Genomic DNA, 25217 nt, shown 5'->3' with positions numbered 1-25217 from the left:
TGTTATTATTTGTATTTGCTATTATAGATTATTATTTCTATGTGTATATGTGAGTATAATACGTTATTATGTGTTATTATAGTGTAATTAACGTGTCTAATAAAATAGGATTTAATTTTGCGCAAAATGTATAACATTCTTTAATAAGTTAATTAACTCTAATTTTATAAAGGCGTGTATGTGGAGTGGTGAACATTAATATTTCACTGGATGCACAGCAAACCTAAATAAGTAAGAGCTAATTAAAAAGGGATCATATTAATTTTTCAATCCTTCTGAGCTCGTCGCTTACTGGCCCAATCCCTGATCACGTGTTTGTGTTGTTATTTTTGTTGGCGACTTCCTGGTAGCAAAAAAAAAAAAAGATCATGTGACGCTTCCTGGAGCATTACTTTCAATCATCACTTTTGCTCTTCGTAACAACACTATCCAGCAGCAAACCCTAAAGTCCACCGCGGGATTTTGCGCTCGTTTTCGGCATTGCTGACGGTGAGCGATCGCCTCTGCTGTCGGACAGTCGTTATGGAATGAACGGGCTGTCACCGGGAGATGAGACCTACCGACCTCCGAGCAAACCACAGAGTGAGTCAAACCCGAGCCGTATTGACAGAACGCTTTTGGAGCTGTCTACCTCCAAAGCATTTTTGGGCATCGTAGGCGAATTCGAACGTACAACTGGATTCGATTCAGTTCGATTTGAGCGTTCGAACGCGCCTGTGATGCCCACGCTCACATGCTGACTAGCTAACGTTAGGCATTTATTATTTATTACTTTTATTTTGATTTATTCAGAGCACAGTGAATGCATATTTTGACCATGTGATTTAACTTGCCGTGATCTGTGATCTGCAGACCCTGAGAACACTCCAAATAGATTAGTGGCAGTGCACCTCAATCACATGATTTAAGAAATCAGGATTTTTGCCCTCACTCTACTCAGTTTATCAGTTTGAGTACTATTGACTCTGGCTCAGACTGAGCAATAATACAAGTTAAAATCGTTGACCATTTTTAAAAATGTTGAGTATGTAACTATCTACACAATATTGCTCTGGGTAACAAATCCATTCTTGTTTTGCTCAAACAGTGCATATAAATGGCAATAAAATTAATTAAAAAGTTAACATGGTTAGTAATGAGGGGATAATGTCAGGTTAGGGTTTTTTTATGTTGAATATTATATAGTTATTATTTTGATGTATTTATTTACATAATATTTTTTATGTTTATTTAGATAATAATATTTTTGTATGATCAATTGCAAAAATATCTTACTTTCTTAGTATTGTACTTATGTATATTTATAATTTATATAAACATAATTTATAATTTAAGTAAAGAGTTTGGAGGCCATATCTGTTAGTGTAAATCTATTAGCGTAAGTGTATTCATTAATATTGTGTAAAAAAAAAAAAAATTAAATAAATGGTTTTAAGCATTGTTCTTACCCGTTTGTATGGAAGGTTGATTATGCCATTAAATAAAAAGTAAAATAGGCAAAATAAATTTTTTTTCTTACAACATTTTTTTTTTTTTTTTTACCATTCAGAATTGCAAGATAAAGACTGACTTTTCGTAGTTTGCATTAGTTTCAATGCAAATATTTTAATTAAAAATGAATTTATTTTATTCATTAATTAGTTTTAGTTTCTTTTCATTGTCACAGGCAACCTACAAATATTTATTTAAATAATATTATTAGTAATGAGTTCCATTTGATGCAAAAATGTTAGTCTTAACCTTAAATTAATTTTTTAAATATTGCATGCCATTAAGGGATAATTACATTGATAAAAGGAAACCTTCTCCAGTTCTTTATATTTCATTTGCATGTCAGTTGTTAAATGTAGTACAATCACCCTTTTCTTTTTCCTCTCTTTCTCTCTCTGCCGTCTCCTTACATCATCTCTCCTGCTCTCTCTCCATCCCAGATTTCCCAGCGTTCCCTTCAGCTCCTCCCGCGTCGATGCTGGGAGAGGATCCTCCACCATACTCCCCGCTGGGCTCTCCGGAGAGCGGCAGTGCTCCTGTAATCAGCTGCAGAGTGTGTCAGTCGTTTATTAGTGTGGAGGGTAAAATCCACCAGCATGTGGTCAAATGTGGTGTCTGCAATGAGGCTACAGTGAGTTAACAAGCTCATTCATTTAGGATTCCAGTCATCAGACATGCCTAATATTTGTTTTAAACACTGTACTAGATTTAAATGAAAGTTCAGACTGTGATATCACTTCCTGTTTTATCTAGCCCATAAAGAATGCTCCAGCAGGAAAGAAGTATGTGAGGTGTCCGTGTAATTGTCTTCTCATCTGCAAAGTCACCTCGCAGAGGATTGCCTGCCCTCGACCTTACTGGTGAGAGGCATTACCATCCTTCATAAGCCTTCCAACAAAGTATTAGGTTAGGAACACACCATGGAACACACACGCACACAAACACACACACACACACACACACACACACACATATATATATACTTTTAAACTTTTTCTTCATCAAAGTATCCTGAAAAATGCATAGGTTTCTACTAAATATATCAATGATTCATTCATAATAATAAGACTTGAGCACCAAATCAGCATATTACCAGTTATATAAACCAGTTATAAACAGTTGTTTTGAATAGTAATAATGGTTGCAGTGCAGCTTTGCTATCACATAAATGAATGAAAATATTTTTATGAAAATAGATTGTTGATGTTTTTGCTTTATTTGTGATTAAATAAATGCAGCCTTGGTGGGAACAAGATACTTCTTTCAAAAATGTTTCACCACAGAAGTTTTGAACAGTAGTGTATATTCAAAAACATGTTTTTTGTTTTTTGTTTTTTTTAATTATTGGAATTTAGTAGATAAGTTGGGAGATTATTAAGATTTTTAAGATATTTAAAGATTTTAATGACATTAAAGTTTTTTTTTAAAACAAGGTAATTAGATATGATTGGATGCCAAGAGTTTGTTGTGCATTGATGTTGATAGTGTTTTTCTTATTAGTTTTAATTACGAGTTTTTCAGAAAATCTGTTATTTCATATTTTTGTGTGTGTATGTGTGTCTTTTTTTTGATGGGGATCAGTAAGCGAATTATCAATTTAGGTCCAGTTCATCCTGGTGCTGGTAGTCCGAATCCTCAGCCTAGTGGTGCCAGAGTTTCCTGTGGCCACTGTGGAAACACTTTTCTGGTAAGAACTTTTCATATTCATGCACGGTTGGAATATTTTAAAGCTCTTTATCATTTCATTTGCCCTTATAATAGCCTTAATATAGCTGTGACTCGATGTCTCTCTGTTGTTGATTTAGTGGACAGAATTTACAGATCGGACATTGGCTCGCTGTCCACACTGCAGAAAAGTGTATGCTAATTATTATCCATAGTCCTTCCTCTATTTAGTAACCAGCAGTAACATTCACTGGCTGCAAGTCAAATAATAACATGTAAATCCATTCTTTTCATCCATACAGCTCATCGATTGGCCAGAGGTACCCTAGAAAGCGGAGTTTGATATGTTTCCTGGTGTGCTTGATCTTCATTATAACGACTGCAGGATTGATCGTAAGAATAAAAGCATTTTTAGAGTTCATTACTTCAAAACGCACCATCATTGCAGAATACCAGAATACTCTTTTCTGTGTTCTGTTTCTCTTTTTAGGCTGGCACGTGGTGGAAGGCACTGGAATATAAGGGGATTTACGCCTCCTGGGTATTTTTCATTCTCCTGGTGCTGATCACTTTGGTCAGAGCTTTACATTGGGCCTGCATGAAAATCAGTGAACCGCTGCACAGCTATTCATCATATGAGTGATGGTTGTGGAGGAGGAAGAGGTAGAAATGAAGCGTAAGAGACAAGAACAAAGAGAAAACAGAGCAAAAAGATGTTAATAAAGTGATACTCTGTCAGGAAAATATCAAAGTCATATTTCACCCCAAAATCAATGCAAAAAAAATTCAAATAAGTATTATTTTGGATAATAATAATAATAATAATAATATAATTTTGATTTGGGGGTGAAATGTGACCACTTTTCACCCAAATAGCTGCTTTTGAACCCTGCTCTTCTCTGAACTGATTTCAAATCCAATTTGCCCACATTCCTAATGGGAATCTGCTTCCTAACCACTACAGAATTAGAAAAAGCATAGAAAAACAAATATTTCAGCTTTGTCAGTAGGAAAATAACTTTGTTTAGTTGCACAATCAGTAACTACTGAAACAGGCTATTTTTGCTCCATGAATTGACATCACTGTGGCATCACACAAATATATGGAAACGTTACAGTTAGAATGAGAGATTGTGGCTGAATTGTTGACACAAAGTGTAAGTGCCTCATGTGCACTGTTGTTAAAACTTGTACTGCAGGAACTGCAACTTTTAGCTTTATTGAAAATTGTACCCTGACCTGGCACATCAAATCAAGGGTATGAGCAAGAAAAAGGAAATGAAAGCACGCTGAAACATTTGGAAGGTTTAGAAAACTTTTTTTTTTAGACCTTCCCTTTCTTCCTCATACAGCATTCGGCATGTCTTACTGTTTATCTCCACCCTCAAATTCTGCTTAAGCAACAAATTATGCTTTGCTTACTAGCTAATAATGTTCAAATATCCAACACAATGGAATATTACAGATAATTTTGAGATTTCTAATGATCCTTGTGTTGATGCTGTTTTTAAATCAGGCATCGCTGCTCATAATTTGTACCTGTCTGTGGTTATATAGGTATATAACTGCATTAAAATCTTCACTTTTATATGCTACGAAGACTTTCAACATTACCTAGTAAAGTAGTATGGGAAGAGAATTTTTTTAAATTACAATTTTGACTTAAAAAAAAAAGTATTTTTTCTTTTCTCTCTTTGGCACAATCTGCACATAAAACTGTTAAATGCTAGTGACTGTAAATACTCATCAAAGAAAATTGCTGTGATTAATATCTACACAGTCTGAAAAAAAGTGTGCAAAAATTGTACAATAGTTTGTCACTGGGACAACTTTATACCTTATCTAGCTGTAAAAAAACAAACAATAGTACTTTAGAGTAATAATAGGCCTAGAACCCTTTGGGGGTAAATAAGGTACAAAGTTGTACCAGTGACAAACTGTTGTCATTTTTTGCACATTATTTCGGAAAGTGTAATCAGATGTAAATGTGCCGGTTGACCAATCATGTAGGCTTGTTTCCAGCTGAAATGAACCTCTTGCACTGCACACTTAATGAAGATACAGTTAGTAATAGACATACTACTTGTACCTATTCTGTGACATTCAGAAGTGACCAGTATTTTTTTTTTCCGCAGAGTTTGATTTGTTTACATGAGTGTGCAGTTGTAGTACTGTGCATTGATTCTTTATTTTTTTGTTGAAAATGTTAGATATATATTGTTGCACTACATTTTAGCGATTTCGCTAACAGATTCTACCCTTGTTGATTTTGTTGTTGATCATTTTTGTATTTTCCTTTGTGACTAAAATGTTTTAATCACTTGAGTATTTGTGTGTGTGTGTTGGGGGTTCTGACTGTTTGCACACTTATTTTAACAGACAAGCATAATGAAATACTATAGTGAGGATAAAAACCTCACGTTTGGTAAGTTCAAGTCAAATGTTAATGTTACAGGGATAGTTTCCACCACAATTGAAAATGGTCATTGTTGTTTTACACCTGTATAAATTTTTTACTCCTGCTAACAGAACAGAATGTGGGTAACCAAACTGTTGACGGGAGACATTGACTTCCAAAAAATACTGTGGGAGTAATTGATGACAGAATTTTCATTTTTGGTTGAACTATCCCTTTAATTAGATAAACACGATTGCTCTATTTGGCTGAATTAATTTATGTATTTTATCCAAAGTGACTTGTGGTGCATTCAAGGTACACCTATACATTTTATCAGTTCATGTGCTTCTGTTTGAGCTACAGGAATGATACTGAAAAAAAATGTCATTGTGAAATCTGTGATGTGATTTTTGGCATAAAAAGTGCACAAGTGATTATCTTAGCAGCCATAGAGAAGTTGCTTATTAAGGTTACAATATGCAAACATTCAATTGAACATTGTAGTTGTATATGAGCATGACTTTTTAATAAATGACACCTAATTTATTGACAAAATTTAATACATATCTTTAATCATAATACTTATTTTAATACATATCACTACGGTAGCACAGTTATAAAAGAAATAATTGCTAATGTTTCCAGCCACACAGACATATGAAAATCTGTTTTAATTGTCAGCTGAGTTATTATTAGTTAAACTATTATGGACTTGGCGTAACTTTTCCTGAAAATGAAGATTTATGTTGTATCACCACAGAATGATTATTTATTCAGTACATATTTAGTACATTTTATAGAATAATAATTAAATAAAAGTATAGTTTAACAAAAAAAAGAAAAGAAAAAAAAAAGAAATGACATTACACAACCGCATCTTTTCAAATTCTGTGGGACTCAGATTGAAGGAATATACTATCCACTCCTATCATGGCTGATTCATGTGTTGAGTCTTTTTATTTGGTCCATCCAGTTCACAAATGATGCATTCATGCATCTGATTGATCCAGTTCTGGAGTTCATCCTTTTCTTTTTGTATTCCACAGCAGAAAGAAATTCATACAGGTTTGCAACTACATGGGGGTGAGTAAATCATATCAGAATTTTCATTTTTGGGTAATCTATCCCTTTACATAACTTCAAAGTAGCTTACGACAAAATATAACTTTAGATCAAAGATGCAAATCGAGTTGAAATATTTCTCTTTTTTCTTATTTACAGTAATAGACACCTGATTAATAAGGTGCCCCTTCTGTTTTTGTTACTACCCCAAAAACATGGTATAAAACTTGTCACTGTTGCCGCACCCTTTCAAAAGGTACTAATATGTATAATTTAGGTCAGTCAGAGGTGTCCAGTCCTGCTCCTGGGGGGCCACTTTCCTGTGGAGTTTAGCTCCAACACCTTTCCTGCCTGGAAGCTTCTAGTGATCCCATTAGCATCTATGGTTCCACAAAGAACCTTTAATATCCATGGAACCCTTCCATTGTACAAATGGTTCTTTACAGTTGAAAAATATTCTTTAGATGATTAAAATATTTTTCACACTTAGAAAAAATTGTTATTTTAAGAACGGTTCACTGAAAGGTTCTTTGGGGAACCAAATTATTATTATTATTATTTTTTTTTTTTTTTGTGTGGCATCACTGCAAAACCCCCTTTTGGAACATTTATTTTTAAGAGTGCAGGATCAGGAGTGGCACCTTTAATGTACCTAATATGAATCCTTTAGGATTAAATGAGGTACAAAGGTGTACATTTGTAAAGTGTATGCTTTTTCTACAATTTCTTCTAAGGTCCCAACTGTTTATATTATTTGTTGAGCCCCATTAGTCATGATTCTGCCCATGGCTACAACTTCAGCACCTTAACAGTTGTGAGAGTTGTGTTCTCCTCATCATTCGGGCAGTCCAAGTCCTCTTCCTCTCCATCCTCTTCATCAAGTTGGAGGCTTCCAGAAGAAAAGCGCATGCGTGCCAGCGGACCAGAACGCACCACTTTACCCAGTGCAGGAAAGTAGGGGTAGAAAGTGTCTGAATCTGAATCACTATAACTACCTGTGCCGAGTACACATAAAGAAGTGGGTCTTTCCGGTAGTGGGGCGGGACTTAGAGGAAGGTAGGTGGGCCTGGTAGGAACCTGGTGTCGAGAAAGGTGTGGATAATATCCTAGAGGGCGATACTCGGAGGCATAGGCAGCGGCGTTGGAGGCTAGTGTAAGTCGCTGGAATTCGAAGTCTGGTTGGCTTGAGGCTCGACGCGGCAAGCCAGTCTGAAAGGTGGAGTCGTCGCTGTAATGGCCTGCTTCCACTCCACTCAAGTCCAATTTCCTATTCAACCCAACCCTTAGTCCTAGTCCTCCTCTGGGGTACAATCTCGATTCTCCCTGGCCGGCGGGACGGAACTTTTCCTGCTGCTTTTGTAGTTGTGGTGACAAGCAAGAGGACGGTAATGACGAATGGGCAATTTGTCTGGGCAAGTATTGCAGAGGCACATGGTTGTGATGGGTTTGAGGGAGTCGGTCTAGGGATGAGGACGTGTGGTCTTGCAGCAGGTACGGATGATTGGCGAGTGGGAAGGTTGGCAGCACTGGGTGGTACTGTAGATGGGGCGTGTTAGGATAGAGGAGCACAAGATGCTGGGTGCTAGGAGACAATCTTCTCTTTGCCTTTTGTCTCTGAGCTCCTCTACTACGATGTTCTGCTCCTGATGTGGAAAGGGAACGGAGCTTGGGCGAGGCAGAGTTGCTTGAGAAGGCAGGATTTTGTGACAAGGGCCTGGATCGTTCCAGCTCATTAGCGAACATAACTTCCACAGCGGATAGGCTGCGTTTTGCTACGCCTGTCTGTTCACTGTGTTGCCCAGCAACGGTTGGGTCGGGAGGTAGATGCTCGTACAGCTATGTGAGGAAGAAACAAATGTGAGAAACATGATCCAAAAACACATCCGAAATGCAAGTAACTAGTACAATACCTGCTTGGAGACGTCAGTCAGTATGTCAGGAGAGGATCTGCACTGTCGAGTGTCATATTCAGACTTGCAGTAACTTCTGAAAAAAAAAAGTGCAAAACAGGCTGTAGATGCAGTGAAAAACAAACCCCTACAGCACTGTCCAATTCCCTAAAGACTCTGTTCTTGCAACTAAAATGTTAAAACACATTGCAGTTTAATGTTCAAAGACAACTTTAAACCATTTGTAGGTTGATAAAAAAAAGGTACAAAAGCTGTCACTGGGACAGCACCCTTTCAAAAGGTCATCACTTGTCCGTTCATGACACTGTAGGGTGTCCTTTTTGACGTTTTATGTTTCAGATGTGTGCTCATGAGGGCCTTTGTTTGAGTGGCTCAACACAGTAATGTTGACTCAACCATTGGTGTTAGTTCAGGGCTAGCTAATTGTCTAAGCCAACAGAAGACAATTGTATAATTTTTGCCATTCCGATTATTCCCATTAGTGGCTTAGAAACTACATGTACAATTTATGCACAAATGTATTCCCATAACACACAATACCCAGCGTAACATCTTACCTTTCAAAAGGCAAATGTTTCTTGTCACCAGAGCCTACACACTCAAGAAGTTGCTTCTGTGTCCTGCCACTACAATAACACAATCGCAAGAATAAAAAGAGACAACTGTTACTGATCAAAAATATATATAATCAAGCCTTGTTCACACTGACAGTGATTTTATAGAATAAAATTATTTGTGGGCTGCATAACTGGCCAGAGCTTTTGAAAATTTGATTACATATGGGTTGGTATTTGGGTTCATTTGAAAGAAGTCTTTTATGCTAGCAAAGGCTGCATTTATTTGATCAAATACAGTAAAAGAAGCAATATTGTGAATCATTATTGCAATTTAAAATAACCTTTCTATTTTTATCTATTTATGTCATTAAGCTGGATTTTCAGCATTGCCGTCGCCGATCCTTGAACGCAAAGGGGTTATAATAAATCCTGTTCTTTTTAACTTTCTATTCATCAAAGGATCCTGAAAAAAAATGTCTTTTGTTTCCTCAAAAAAAAAAAAATAAGAAGCACTGTTGTCAACATTAAAAATTGTGTTTCTTAAGCAAATAATCAGCTTATTAGAATGATATTTGAATGATCATGTGACATTGAAGACTGGTTTAAATAGTTTTTTGAACAATGTAAATGTCCTTACTGTTATTTTGTGATCAATTTGAGGCATTCTTGTTGAACAGAAGTATGAAACTTTCAAACTGCAGTGTATATTTCTGTAAATACAAGATGCTATTCTATTTTGACAATCAGTTTTTGTGCAGTTAAAAATGAATATTCTCATTTGTATATAAAATACATCTGTGCATGATGATTGTCAATACATGAATCAAGCTCACTCAGAATGCTGCCCGTTTCTGACATGGTTTCCACATATTATTTTTATTATATTGTTGTATGTGGGCATAGATCTATTATACAGAAGACTGAAATCACTCACAGTGACATTAACTTCTGCATCAAGCCTACACTCAACTATAGTATCTGATCATATTGCCACATCGGTGTTCATTCGCATCAAGTAAAACTTTTCTCAACTTTGTCATAAGCACTTTCACACATATAAACAAATGATTAAAGTCTCTTGTGTGTTTAGCTAAGAAGATTAGAACTACTCTGTTTAATATCCTCATTACGATCTATCATAGGGTTTATGGAAGATGATTAGGAAGGATCATAGAATAAAGTATTAGACAAATTGGGCTTCTCATTGCATTTCACAAAATCTAAAGTCTGCCTGTCACATACCTGTATCTGAAACTGGATCCTTTGCTGGACAGAATGGACCTTTGATGTGACTTGGGCTCTTCGGCTAGTCTGAAGAAAGCATGATACTCCACACACAACTTCCAGAATGCCTTACACACATCTCTGCTGGCCATGGAAAATTCAACAGTGTCTCTCCTTGAAGGCTAACACAATAAGAGTTGAGTGAATGACAGATGAGGATATTACTAAACATTCCATGCAGTTTTCATTTTGTTGAACGTTAAAGCATTTTCAGCCTCAAATTAAATGCTTTCATCCATATTAGAAATACACTCCCATTTTTATGGAAATTGTCTTTATAAAATATCTGAAATTTTACCACTTGATTGGTGTGGATTATTTAGCATGATAAACAAAAGTTGTGCATATGCCTTCTTGCATTTTCTGTTGTTAATCTTTCATATATTTTTTATCATACTGTTGTCTCTCATGATAAATTGCTTGTGCTGTTCCTCATTTGTAAGTCTGCCAGATTTGTATAAAAGTGTGTGCTAAATGACTAAATGTAAATCCAGAAGTCAGCACAGGCACTGCAGATATACTATATAATGAAAAAGATTATTTTAAATGTTGCTGAGTAACTATTGTATTCTTTTACCCACAGATTCCAATGTAAAAACAGCTGTTGCTATGGAGGGTTCATTTGTGTCTCACCCCACTCTCAGTGTGGAGTTTGATGAGGAAATGTTTCCTCTTGAAGCTCAGCTTTCGGATCTTGGCCCAGCTGAAGGTATTGATCTTTGTGTTTCCCTGATAATGGCATAACAACGTAAGAGAGTTAAAATTTCTAAGCTGCATTTAAGGTTGCTGTGTATATTTGTTTTTATGTGTTTTTTCAATCAGAAGGCTAAAGTGTAAGCATATATTATTGTATTTTACCTGAAAGACGAGTACTCCCATATGTGTGACAGCGAGATTGATCCTCATGCCTTCTCCATCATGGGCAGGGTGAGGGCGGATCCCGTACATGTCCATTTTCCGGGCAACCTCCAGCAAATGCACATCTGATTCAGCAGGAGTGTGACCTCTGACCCCATAAACAAAATTATTGCCAAATGTACAAATTTCGATGTCCTCATTTGGGTTTTGATTTGGTGACGAAGACCTCGTTTACACTGCAGGTCTTGATGCCCAATTCTGATTTGTTGCCTATATCTGATTTTTTTGACCGTCCGTTTACACATTCTTTCAATTGTGACACTAATGCGATTCATGTGGTTACACTTTCCATACCATCTAAAACAATGTGCATGCTTAAAGAATAATATGACATCATTAAACCATGGAGAAGTACTAAATTGTTGCAGTTTTAATGATGTACAGAATGCAATGCCTCAGAACATCCGATCTGCCTGTTTACATGACAGTCACACTGGCACATACAGCGGGTGAAATAAGTATTGAACACGTCACCATTTTTCTCAGTAAATAATATATTTCTAAAGGTGCTGTTGACTTGAAATTTTCACCAGATGTTGGTAACAACCCACATAATCCATAAATACAGAGAAAACAAAACAAATAAGTTCAGAAATTAACTTATGTGTAATAAAATGGAATGACACAGGGAAAAAGTATATTATTACATTATAATAATATACTGTCAGTCGGAATATTATCATTTTGTTATACTTTCATGGTGTGTAGCTGTATCTTACCTGTGCTTTTTGTGAAAGCGAATGATTTTGTGGTCCAAGTATTCTTGGTTTGGCACATATTGCTTATTTTCAAGATGATGAGCATCCAACTCATCTTCATAATCCCCGATTTCAGCTACAAATGGGTACAGAGAGGGAAAAGTATAATGTGCAAATGATAATCAAAGGCAGGATTTGAAAGTGTTGTATTTTGATGTTATGTAAACATTCAATGAGGTAAGAGGAGCTACCTTGCAGTATATGAGAGACCAGCAGGGCGGCGCTGTTATCGTTACAGGTAAGGCTACCATTTGACAGATCCTGTTTGATCTGAAGGGCAAACAGATACCTGTATAAAAGAGGCAGCAGTCAGACTGAACGCTTGTGACCTATCACCATCTATTTATCTGCTTATATATCAGACTACCATGTGCATGTGGTTTACCTTGTTAAGCCTCTCTGCAATTGTCCTGGGTCAGGAGGGAAAAACTTCACTATAAAATGGAAAGCCACATCACTGATATCTATGGGTGAGAAGCACACTATCTTATTAGACCCACAAAACTAGCATTAAGCCTACTTTATTAATAAGCTTAACATTCACTAAAGGCTAAGGATACAGTGGATGGTTGTGGTCTAATGGTTAAGCATCTGTGATGGTAAATTAAAGGTTCAATCCAGAAAAGAACTAAATCAATAATTGGTGAATACTGACTTCTGAGATTACATATTCTACAGTAAGCATCTAGGGTAGGGGTAAGATGTGCCAGGGGATATGTTCTCAAGATACAGTATTTTTAAAAGTATGTTCATTTGCAAAAAATGCTGCTGACTTGCAAAAAAGCATGTCAGCAGCATTTCTAGCTGTTGATGTAGTTTTCTACATGGCCAGTATAATGAGTGTTATGTCAAAGAGTTTGGGGGCAAGTTGGATCACTAAATTATTGAATCACTTTTTATGGAAAACCTATTTTAATCCTTCCATCTTAAACCTTTCTCCTTGCCAATAGTAAAACTTAAGCAAAACTAATGCATCACTTCCCATTCACCACTAGCATAACAAGCATTTGCTAAACAAATAATAACACAAAATTTTTTAACTCTTTAGGTTAGGGACCAATTCTCTCTATTAACTAGTTGCTTATTAGCATGCATATTACTAGTATATTGGCTGTTTATTAGTACTTATAAAGCACATATTAATGCCTTATTCTGCATGAAAATAATTTTATCCTACCCTATAACCTAAATTTAACAATTACCTTACTAACTATTAATAAGCAGCAAATTAGGAGTTTAATAGGCAAAAGTCGTAATTAATAATTAATAGTGAGAAGGTCCCCAAACTAAAATGTGACCTAAAAAATTAACCAAGTAGACCTTGTCACAACAAAACAAAAATGACACAACAAAACTCACTTTTGATTTGCTTAGCCACTGGTTTCAGGAGTTCAAGCCAAACCTGTAGAAGAAACAGTATCTTATATTTTCTATGGGTGCAGCAAACAACTATCTATTTGACAAGTGTTGACATAGCAACTATTTCAAGGGACAGTTTACCAAAAAATTAAAACTCTGTCATTTATTGTTCAACTGTTCCAAACCATATTTTCTCACATTAAGTCATTATTCATTCATAATCTTGCCATGCAATGAGCTATTAACCCAAGAACCACTGCGACAAGATCAGTGACTCAGTGAACTGATCAAATCAGTACAAACTGTGAACAAATCATTCAGATCAGTTCTTGAAATGGATGAACTGACTAAAAAAAAATCTCACTCAAAAGACCATCACTACTCTTGAGAAGTCGTTGCAAAGAGTGTGATGGATGCCAGTGACTGTAAATTCGAACTGGAACATCACACAAGTCAAATGGACCATTCAATGACACCTTTATGGTGCTTTTGCAAATTTTTTAAGGCTTAAAAGTTCTAGACTCCATTAATAATAATTGCATGTAAAAGAGCGACAATCTATATAGACAATTTCTTCTTTTGTGTTCCACAAAAGAAAGAACGTCAGGTTTGAAGCAACACGAGGATGAGTAAATGATGACAAAATGTTAATTTTGGTGGGGTGAAATATTCCCTGAAGGGCTAGACTCTGCTGTTATGATCAAACTCTGTTATTGACAGGTCAAAGGTTTTGACTCACATAGCTGCCAGTATGGTGACGGAACTCCAGGCCAAAGTACTCTTTCTCCAGCAGCTTTAGATGACCACACACCTTATTGAAGAAATCAGAGCCCAGAATCTTTCTCTGTGGGAAGATGAAGAAGAATAAATCACAATACAGAGATGGAAATGCTTTATACATCTTACATATCATTTCAGAATTGATACTCGTCTCAGTGCTGCTTGTATCAATGTTAATTTTGAGTGATGTGACTGCAGTGTCACTGTGAAATTACTCCTCAGATTTGCTTCTTTCTTCCATATCCATTACTTGATGCGGGTGGTAATGAGATGGTGATGCGATTTGAGCAGAATGTGACTCTTAGAGCAACTTTCTCTGGTAATTGAATCTGCAGCAACTGAACTCCTCAAACAGAATTATGGGAAAGTCAGATGCTCACTGAGTCAGCCTGAAAATACAGGGTTGCTATCTGATGAGTGTGTTTGTGGGCACATATGTGTGTGAGGATGTGTTCTTGAACCCTGTATTTACTGTGACAGCGGGGCATAGAACCTCCCCATTATCTTGTCAAAGAAAAGGAACATGAGAAGAAGATAGAGGGATAAAGTCTGGAACAAGCATGAGATAGAGAGGTTGAAACACATACCACAGTACAAAGATAGATCTGTGACTCTCATGGCAGGGTAAATTTATGCCAAAATATACAGACTTTGACCTGTAAATACTTGTGAGGACATAATGGATGCTTTCTTATACTGTTTATTCGGAACAAATAGGATATTGAATAGTGAATCATCACTGATCATGCTTTTTAATTCAATGCTAGCTTTACTGTGAGTCTAGGGAACACAATCTACATCAAAATACTCAACAATTTTTACAGAAAATGTGAGTGGTGCTTGTCTTTGCAAAAGCTGACACTATGTTGCCAGGTAGCAGCGTTATTTTATTATTACTTATATACCATTTTAGTATTTACTAATAGTTTGAATGAGCTTTTATTGTTATGTATATTTTTTAATTTACATTTTAGTCATTTTCTTATGTGTTTTTGGCATTTTTATTAGTTTGAATTGACTAAATATGCCTTAGTGTATTTGTATTTATTTGTTTTAGGAATTTTAATACTTTGACTTACTGTGATTTATTGCAAGGCAACATTTCAAATTTTCTGATTAAGTTTTTTATGTATAAGTTTTATCTTCTCACATTCACATTTGTTTCTTTCTAGTGAAAACTAGATATTTTTCTCTTTTAATGTAAATTAATTACATTTTCTACCTGTTTTTAAGTTAAACCCTGCGGGTGAGGGAAAAAAAAAAAGAAGAAGTAGAAACTAAAACTAGCCTGTGCTGGTTGGCTGGTCTTGGTTTAAGATGGTCAATGGTGTTCAGTTGGTTTAACTTAATTGGTCAGCTGGTCTAGCTAAGCCCCCTCTGAAACCAGCCTGATCTGGCTGGAAGACCATCTAAAACCAGTCAACCAGCTTAGGCTGGTTTCCATTGGTTCTTCCAGCAGGTATTGCTTAGACTTAAATAAGTAATAATACTACTCTCCTCCACAAACCACACAATCTGAGGTGTCATTAATTTCGATATATACTACTTAGGTGTAGGCATTAAAAAAAAAAAAAAAAACTAACCTAACCTTAAAAATAATACTAGCAAATACCACTAAATATGCTGAAATTACATTTTCTTGACCAAGTATCGATTGAAAAAAACAGATAATCTCTCTACAACCTCTTTCTCTCTGATTTGTATTTTCCACTGCTTCTTTACTAATTGCCTGTTTTGCCTGAGGATGTAGGGGAATGCAGGCGTGCTCTCTGGAATGAGGCCATGCAGGACAAGCTTCTGTTCAGTGCTGGCCATGATATTTACCCCTATTCAGACACACACATGCCTCACGGCTACTAACTAACTCACTCACTCTCTGTCTTTTTTTTTTGTCTATCTCCCCACCCCCCTGATTTTATATCTCACCTGATTTTCTGACTGGTAGGGCAAGGTTGTGCTGTGTAAAAGCAGTGAAAACCCCCAGGCATGTGCGCACAGATACACACATAGCATCCCTCGTGAAGCAGAAGCAGCACGCGGATAATGGGACATGAAATGATGCTTCTTTAAAAGCAAAACACAGCTGGACCAAAAGCTCCTTTACAAGCAAAACACAGCTGGACCAAATGTGAGAGAACAAAAAAACACACTAGAAAAAAAACACACACACAAAAACACACACACACACACATATACACTTTGAATTTTATATATATATATATAATTATTTCTTAAATTCTTAAATGAGGAAACTTTGATTTAATGTAAATATGTGATTAAACGTCACAATTATGTATTGCCCTTGTTATCAGCTACACCATACATTTTAAAGAAACTCTTATTTTTAAGTGGTTATTACAAAATGGGGTAGGGTAGACTTGTTGTCACACTTTTTACTTCACTGAATATTTCACAGGGTAGGGTTATTTTTGAACATCTGCACCAAAAAAAAAGAAAAAAAAAAAAAGAAAAAAAAAAAAAAGAAAACAGTTCACTGAACATATTCTGCCCTTTTGTGGCCACATGCCTTAATAGAGGGCCATATTGGCACACTATATGGGCTAACTGTAAAAAACTATTTTTGAACAGTCAATCATACACAAGTGAAAAAGGTGAAAAGATAAATAATATGTATGTGACAACTTGCATCAACCTGGCATTTTGTAAACCACTGCTATAAAACAAGCATTTATGAACATTGTAGTTACCCATAGCCCCATATGACAACTTGCCCCGGCCTATATATATATATGTATGTATGTGTATATATATATATATATATATATATATATATATATATATATATATATATATATATGTGTGTATATATATATATATATATATATATATGTGTGTATATATATATATATATATATATATATATATATATATATATATATATATGATTTCTCACCTCCACCTCGAAAACTCTCTCGCTGTCGTCTAAAAAAATGACGCGTAATCGCAGTTTCTCATTCTTGCTTTTCTTCCGCAAAGCTGTGCTATTGACAGGTGTCTTCAGCAGCTCGAACTTATCTCCCATCTTCTGTGCGTCTGTTTAGGGTTTAAGCGCCACACTTTTCTTTTAAATAAAGGACAGAGGGTCCATAATGTTTGATACTGTCCGTTTGATGCTGTAGTGAGGGAGTTGCGCGCGGCGGTCTCGTGACGAGTGTTCACACATCCTGTTCTTAAACTGAGCAGCATCAGCATCAGCATCAGCAGCACTACTGGACCTGATCTCAGCCCCGAGCATCACGCTACACAATAAATACCGCTCTCTAACTCAACGCGCAGAATCAACGGTTTTTATGTTTTAACAAAATTTCTGGCGTAAAATACTTAGTTTTGTCAATGTTACAGACGCTGAATAAAGTCTTAGAAAAAATATATTTGTATATGGGTCAAAAATGTATATATATATATATATATATATATATATAGATATATATATATATATATATATATATGCTATTTTTGGGCATTTTTAATTACGATATTTGTTGCCTAAATTCTGTTACGGTTTGCATTAATTGTTTTGGAGTTACATTTTACCTAATAGCGTGGCATGTTGTTGTAGTGGGGTGGGAAAAAATGTATGTGTATAAAATGCATTTATGTATTTGAAAAAAAAAAGTTATATGGTATATGTGTAACATTAATTTTTCTGTTGGTTAAATTTATTATCTTCTGCATGTTGGATTCATCAATTCATCATCTTCCTTGTGAGGAAAAGGATGTAGTGTTGTTGTGTTTAGCCGCCTGTGGAGGGCGCTTGGCGCTGTCAGTTCAAGGTAATGCACTGAATCAATTAAACACTGACAAAGACTGCAGCCAGTACTCGTGTCTCATAATCATCTATTTTTATTATTCTACAGTGCTAGCAAGTGTTGGACATACAACTTATCCACTAAAGCGTCCCAGACTTGAGGCGGTAACATTGTCACAAGAAGTCAACATTTATTTTTTTATCTTAGTTTATTTATTTTTTTTTTGTAGTGGAGTAAATTGTGCTAGCCTAGTCGTCTTTGCATTATATAAGGGCTTTATTATTTGTAGCATGAAAACATTACAGGACCCGTTTACTGTACAACAGTGATCTCTAATGGTGAAGGTAGGAAATTCTAGTTCAGAGAAATCACGTCAGCTGCAACTCCCAATCCATGCCAGGAGGAGGCAGTATTTCCTAGTGTATTCCAAACCAACAACTCTGGTAAAACAAATACTGTAACTCTGCAATTAGCGTATACAACTGTGCAATGAGAGATTAAACAATACGTTATAACATGACAGCCTCTCAAAAAGCGTCACACATCAGACGTGTTTCTCTCGTCCTCACCTATTGTTTTCTGTATTCCTGGGCAGGTGAATGTAATCTTTTGTTTTGATACGGCGGAGCGGAACCTGTGAGGGGAGCTGAAGCCGGAGCTCTGCTGACCAGCTGCTACTGTTCCATCACACATCATCATCATCATCACCAGCGGCCCTGTTTGATTTTCCGAGCACCTGTCAGTCTGTGTGTTTTTCACCGTGTTTTCAGGCTCATGTAATCTGTCTCTACTACCACCTTAACCTGTATGCTACAACATCTGAAGAAATGCTGATTTCTGCTATGATTTTAAAACATATTTTTGATCATAACACAGACATTTTGTCACGGAAGTGCAGCCTAAAACAATGAGTTTAAAAATATATAAAGTTCTAGCGTAAGTTATAGCTTTACAAGTGAATAAAAAGTAATAACCCATAAAGCTAAAATTTAGAACAGCTAAACCAAACAGTAGGCCACAAGGAACGTTCTGGTGGGGTTCTCTCAACGTTCTGAAAAAGTTACTTGGTCTATAATAATGTTCTAAAAATATTTGCACAAAAACATTTTTATACATTATTTCTGGAACAGTTTTCTGAAATATTTTAGTTGGATGTTGTTCTTATTATTATGTGTTTTTTTTTTTTTTTTATGTATTAGTTTTAGATGTCTAAGAGAAATTTCAAAAGTAATATTCCCATAATGTTTGCAAAATTCTAAAATAGAACATTCCCATACTGTTTTCTGTAATGTTCACATAAGTAAGAAAAAAAATAATAATCATAATAAATAAATAAAACAAACATTTAAAAAAAAGGTGTTTGAAATGTTCAGATAGCGATCAGCAGTAACATTTTCCTAACTCAATGGGAACCTTAGCAAAACAAATTTTTGTTAGCTGGGACCCGATAGGTTGACTCATATGTCAACTATATATACATATATATATATATATATATATATATATATTTTAACACACACACACACACATATATATATGTATATATATATATATATATACACACACACACACACACACATATATATATATATATATATATATATGTATATATATATGTGAATGCTTTTTAAATTTAGCCATTTTGTACATTAGTTTCAAACACCTATTTCACATATCCTGTCTTCGAAGCATGCTGTCACAAAAATTCTGTAGATTTTTTATTTTTATTTTTTTCCTTGGGCAGAAATGGTGGAAATGTTCTGTGTGAATGTCAAGATTTTAAAGGGGTAGCCTGTTTACACTTGATGACTTGAGATTATTTTGATCAGATTGCTGACAAGTGCAAATGCCCTCCAAGACTCATGCAACATGTGAATAATGTCTGTAATAGAAGTGCATTACATAGGGTTTTAAAAAATAACCCTATCCTAAAAATGTTCACCAAAGTAAAAAGTGAGTGCTTCACCTATAGCTATCTTTGATGTGTGTAAATGGCAAATTGTCTCATCCATTTGTTTCTCCCACCATAAACTTTTTATTTTAGATTAGATTAGATTAGATTCAACTTTATTGTCATTGCACATGTAAGTTAACAATTTCTTGTTATTACTAATTTTCCACTTGAAGGATATAACTGCACAAATGCCCAGAAAGAGTTACTACAAAATGTCAAGGGTGTCATTTGGAAAATGTCAAACACCGCCTGGCATGAGAAGGGTGATATATTTTTAAAGCTCTTCTGTTAATTTAGTAAGCAGTCAGTGGTCCTCTGGTTCATCTCACCCTGAGGGTCTGAGAAAAAATAGACACTGGAAAAGGTCTAAACCATTCCAGCCACTTTGCCCCTGATGATTCATTCACCTACACACTCAAATCCATGTATTTAGCCAAACATCTGCCTTAAACTGTCTTCCCATTAGCTAATCCCCTATGGTTGCTTTTCCCCCTGTTTGCACAGATGTCGTTTAAAGTTTAAGACCTGCATTTTCTTTTTCTTCTGGTGGTTTAATTTGTGTGGTTTATCATTCTTCCTCTCAAATTCGCACTGGATATTTGACATCTACTGGACAATATTAAAGTCAACAGCTACCCTTTGCTTGTAGGTAATGTTGTACAGTATGCATAAAAGCATCTTTTTCCATTTATAGCCTCTCAAAAGTACCTGTATTTTAATGATATTTATTTTTCTTACAAGAAACATTCACTACCATTCTAAAGTTTGGGATTCATAAACTGGGGTTAATAAATTTATACTTTTATTCAGCATGGATGCTATTGATTTAAAAATGATATTTAAAAACATTTATAATGTTAAAGAGGAAAAGATTACTACTTTCAAATAAAAGCTGTTCTTTTGAACTTTCTGTTCAAAAAAATGTATCTCAGTTTCTCGGTATCTTGGTGAACTATCCCTTTAAATAAATGATTTATGAGTGAATCATGTTACATATCTCTTAATGTCCTTCCCCGAAGAAAGAAACCTCATGTATGAATAAGTTCACAAAATGTCTAACTAATGTATATGCAGCCCTCAGGTATGGCACATCTAACAACAACAAAAAGGATATGAAAGTGTCTTTGAGCTCTTAATAACTTGTTCACTTGTCTCACGAGACAATCCCAATCCTTTTCCAACCCACTCACCCCTCTGGGGTCCATGTCTCATGAGAAGTCTTCCTGTGTCTTCACTCTCCAGCTGATGTCATGACCAAGGACAATGTCACAGCCTATTAAAATCGTCCACACTGCTGGATCAGACTCTGTCTTTGCTTCATAAAAGAAGTAGGTGGAGAGAGAGCGATAGGGAGAGCAATCCCTTTATCCACACTGAAATGAAATTTAAACCCCTACTGTTTTATACCGTGGAACGAACGTTAATGTGGATTCATTCTCTTTTGATTTTTAAATCTCCTTCTTCTCTTGTGTTTTAAATGAGATTACATGTCACAGCTTAAACGACTTGACAGAGGAATTTAAATGGAGAAACAGAATCTGTTCGTTGGACACTTTGTATGTTAATTGGGATGTTTCATTGCAATGGTTTGTTTTCGCAAAACTCAGCAGAACTTGGTGACTTTTAAGAAAATGTTTTGTCATCAACAACACATTCTTTTGCAGTATCAATACTACAGAAGAACAGGGTTCTTGCTTAAAACTCTGGAAACAACGTACTCATGTAAACATTGCAGACAACATACACTACCATTCAAATGCTTGGGGTCAGAAAGATTTTGTTTTTAAAAAGAAATGTTTACTTTTATTCAGCAAGGATCCAATAAACTGATCAATAATGGCAGTAAAGACATTTATAATTGCAAATATTGCATTTTCTATTGATCAAAGAATCCTGAAAACAAAATGTCTCACAGTTTCCACAAAAATATTAACCATCATAACTGTTTTCAACATTGATGATAATTAGAAATGTCATTGAGAAAATCAGCATATTAGAATTCTGACAAATCATGTGACACTGAAGACTGAAGACTTTGCGTCACAGGAAAAAAGATACATTTTAAAACTTAGAAAACAGTTCCATTTCCATTTATGCCAAGAGGAAACAAGAGAGTCTAGTACTTGCTGACAGCTAAACTTGTGGCAGGATACTCCTGAGATGATTAATGGCTTTGCTTATGATTTAATTAATCTATTAATACCACTGATAAGTTTCCTGCTGCAGAGAGAGAAGGTCAGTGTCAGAATAAATCTGGACATTCATTAACCCCTCAAACCAAACTTCTGATCTTCAGAAAGGTCTGCAAAGAGGCAAGAGAAATGGCATCTAGAATGCTTTTAAAGAAATAGTCTGATCTTCTCAATGAATAGTTGATCCAGTTCACAAAAGCCAGTGTGAAAAAAAAATTATATATATATATATATATATATATATATATATATATATAATTTTTTTTTTTTTCATTCTTTCATCGATAGACAGTAAAAAAAAAAAAAAAAAAAGTGATTTTAAACAGATATCTTGTTATCTGCAACATTATGGATTTCTTTACTGTCAGTTTGGTCAATTTGTGCATGTTACCGAATAAAAGTATCCTACTGACCCTAAACTTTTGAATGGTGGTGTATTTAAAAAAACTAAAAGTATTATCACAGGTCAATGACAGCACCCTCACAATTGATTGATTGTGCTACCGTTGGATCAAGCAAAAAATAACTGCTTTCATAAGGTACCCATAAATCCAGGTATATACTTGATAGACACTCTAGATTAAAACAAGACAAGACAAGGTTTTTTTAGATCTGTCCTATGATTGATCTTTTGGGGAATTTGAGGTTGAATACAGATGAAAGAGGCTGAAACTGTAGGTGTTTTCTCCATTATCTCATGGATCAACTTTTTCCTTCAAGTTGACTTTTTCATTTCTTCACCTTATCTGGGTGGATTTCAGCATTTTTGGCCTTGTGCCTGCACTATGCTGAAAATAGATGCTTGTATGCATCACACATTTATTTAGCTCAAAAATTTCTTCATACTGCATTAGAGTTTCATTTGGATTTAGTTTGATGCAGGGGTAACTAATATTTATAGTCACAGTTAAAACCTCTAGCACTTTTTTGCTCCTTTTTAATTAAGGGGATAGCACTGATGGCATTGGTCTGTCGAAGACTGTAACTAAAAAGGTTTTTAGTGTTTAATCAATGCTTAAATGTGTGAGATTTTATATCAGCAGGTTTCCTTCACACATACTAATGCTATCCTTAGACTGAATGACACTTGAAAGCAAATTCAATTAACCTTTTACACAGTTTTGCCAACATGAAAAAATAAGTAAACACTTTACACCAGTGAAGACAGAGGATGGTTTAACACTTTTCCTTTAATGTTTGTAACTTTTTATTTATTTATTTTATAATTTTTCCCATATCTGCTAGAAAGCATTTTAATTAAAAAAGTAACAAGTGGAATCATATATTTCTAAAATGGCAAACAAACTGAAAAATAATTAAATATGTAAAACATGGCCAGACAATAAAAAAGGAAAGAAAATTAAAAGGCTTGTTTAGTTCATTGTGTTTATTTTTATTTATTTGGCACTATGTTTTTCTAATTTCGATAAAAAATAAATAAATTATTGGAGTGAATACTATTTCAGTTTTTGATCACATTTGCAGTGAATATTTATCAGCTACAAAGTGTTTTAAGTATTTAATTTAAATGTAAAGCTAATATTCTAAAACTGCAAACAAATTGGGGAAAAAAAAGTATTAAAATATATTGATTGAAATGAAAAATGCTAAACATTGTTTGCAGTGCACAACAACTTAATATTAAGATTTGAAACAGACTTTTAGCAGGCCTTTACAACACAATAAATCACAAAACTTGATCATGCTTATGAAGTACATGTAGTAAGAACATGCCACAACTTGGTCAAATAACCAGCTATACATATACTCAGCATACCACAATGGTTAACATGTTTGTCTCTGATGAGACTGTATGGGGTTGTATCAGTTTCTCCAGCTCCAGATCTCAATGTTTTTCTCATCTTTTATCAAGGCAGTGATATCTACAACTTGGTGGAAAAAAACCTGGCCAGGCATTTTTCCCTCGGAAAGTGAACGGAAAGTTGTAAAACCTGGTGCCAGCTCTTACCTGGACTTCCAAACCCTGACATGAACTTGAAGCAGAAAGATGAGTCAAAAGCGATACATCGATGATTTAGAGCCTTGCTGTGGCCAGTTTTCAGGGAGCCCGGAGGAAACTCCTCTCCTTCGCCAGGAAAAGTGATGGGACGAGAGGAATCAGTGAAGGAATGATATGTTCTGTCAGATGAAGTCTAACAATAACTGAGAGAATCTCTTCTGCACCAGGGAGATATAAAAGAGAGTGGAGGGGTGGAAATATTATGGTGAAAGTAAACAAGGGCCAACATGTGGAGAAGAAGAAAGAATACGTGTCAGAAACAAGGTAAGACGAGAGGAAAGGTCATTTTTAAAATAGGTTACCCAAAAATAAAACTTTGCTAAAAATTTCTTCTTCTATTTCTTGCATCACTTACTCATCAATGTAACTTCTGCAGTGAATGGGTGCCATCAGAATATATATATATATATATATATATATATATATATATATATATATATATATATATATATATATATATATATATATATATATATATATATCATACTGTCATACTGATATTTTTTTTGAAAGTCCAGAGAGCTTTGTTAAATAATTAGCACTAAACTCTGCCTAACCAATGTCTGAAGTCAGTTCAGGCGTATAATAATAGCAGTAAATTTGAGCTAGAGGAGACTTCACTTTTCATCAGTGTCACGTCAGGCTGCTGTCACCTCAGACTCATTTAATCAAGAAGAAAATTCATGTAAGTGTTTTTAGCATCTGGCAGATAAGCAGCGCATCTGTTCTCATTTGCACACAGTGACAAAGAGCTGCCGAAAATAAAAGGAGCGTGTGTCTAAGACTGAGCTGTTTTTTCAAACATGTGCCAGTCATTTCTTTCTGAACGTGACAGCTTTTGATTCGCTTAACGTTGGCAAATCATTCTTTGAACAGATGCACATCCAGTTCTAAATGGCAGATAATTAACATGTGTATGTGTACTGTATACATCAGATTTATCAAGCTTATTCGTCCACAAGGTTGTCATAGTCCATCCTGCAGGGTTCATTCTAGAGCATCTGGATTTGCTTTTCCATTTACTGAAGACATTTGGTCACTTTGTACATATGTGTGTGTAATCAAATCCCTCAAACAATGATGATGTATCCATGTATTA

At 35.2% G+C, this 25217-nt stretch overlaps 2 protein-coding genes across 2 annotated transcripts; one reads left to right on the top strand and one right to left on the bottom strand.

Moving 5' to 3' along the window:
* The first annotated feature begins 347 nt into the window (after positions 1-347).
* Positions 348-5996, top strand: pip4p1b (phosphatidylinositol-4,5-bisphosphate 4-phosphatase 1b). Its single transcript, XM_042716875.1, has 7 exons — positions 348-582; positions 1932-2122; positions 2245-2351; positions 3073-3178; positions 3297-3349; positions 3459-3549; positions 3647-5996. The coding sequence occupies exons 1-7, from the start codon at positions 528-530 to the stop codon at positions 3797-3799; spliced, it is 756 nt and encodes a 251-aa protein (XP_042572809.1). The 5' UTR covers positions 348-527; the 3' UTR covers positions 3800-5996.
* Positions 5997-6074: 78 nt separating this feature from the next.
* On the bottom strand, positions 6075-17549 carry LOC109075339 (FERM domain-containing protein 7). The gene is made up of 12 exons (XM_042716873.1): positions 17097-17549; positions 14142-14246; positions 13403-13445; positions 12429-12507; positions 12235-12332; positions 12005-12119; positions 11226-11373; positions 11001-11096; positions 10326-10489; positions 9084-9152; positions 8527-8602; positions 6075-8452 (listed from the first exon to the last, which is right to left on the bottom strand). Exons 1-12 carry the CDS (start codon positions 17223-17225, stop codon positions 7406-7408), a joined length of 2169 nt encoding a protein of 722 aa, XP_042572807.1. The 5' UTR covers positions 17226-17549; the 3' UTR covers positions 6075-7405.
* Positions 17550-25217: the final 7668 nt, after the last annotated feature.

Source organism: Cyprinus carpio, chromosome B1, assembly GCF_018340385.1.
Source record: "Cyprinus carpio isolate SPL01 chromosome B1, ASM1834038v1, whole genome shotgun sequence".
Lineage (NCBI taxonomy): Eukaryota > Metazoa > Chordata > Actinopteri > Cypriniformes > Cyprinidae > Cyprinus > Cyprinus carpio.
This window is presented reverse-complemented; position numbering and strand designations above follow the sequence as displayed.

Bases quoted from the DNA above. Each gene is read 5' to 3' on its own strand.
- LOC109075339 (XM_042716873.1), bottom strand. From the start codon at position 17,225: ATGGGAGATAAGTTCGAGCTGCTGAAGACACCTGTCAATAGCACAGCT. The intron at 12,508-13,402 runs GTGAGTTTTGTT...TCTCACCCATAG, and splicing joins AGTGGCTAAGCAAATCAAAA to ATATCAGTGATGTGGCTTTC. The intron at 11,097-11,225 runs GTAAAATACAAT...TGCCATTATCAG, and splicing joins TGGGAGTACTCGTCTTTCAG to GGAAACACAAAGATCAATAC.
- pip4p1b (XM_042716875.1), top strand. From the start codon at position 528: ATGAACGGGCTGTCACCGGGAGATGAGACCTACCGACCTCCGAGCAAA. The intron at 583-1,931 runs GTGAGTCAAACC...TCTCCATCCCAG, and splicing joins ACCTCCGAGCAAACCACAGA to ATTTCCCAGCGTTCCCTTCA. The intron at 2,123-2,244 runs GTGAGTTAACAA...TGTTTTATCTAG, and splicing joins GTGTCTGCAATGAGGCTACA to CCCATAAAGAATGCTCCAGC.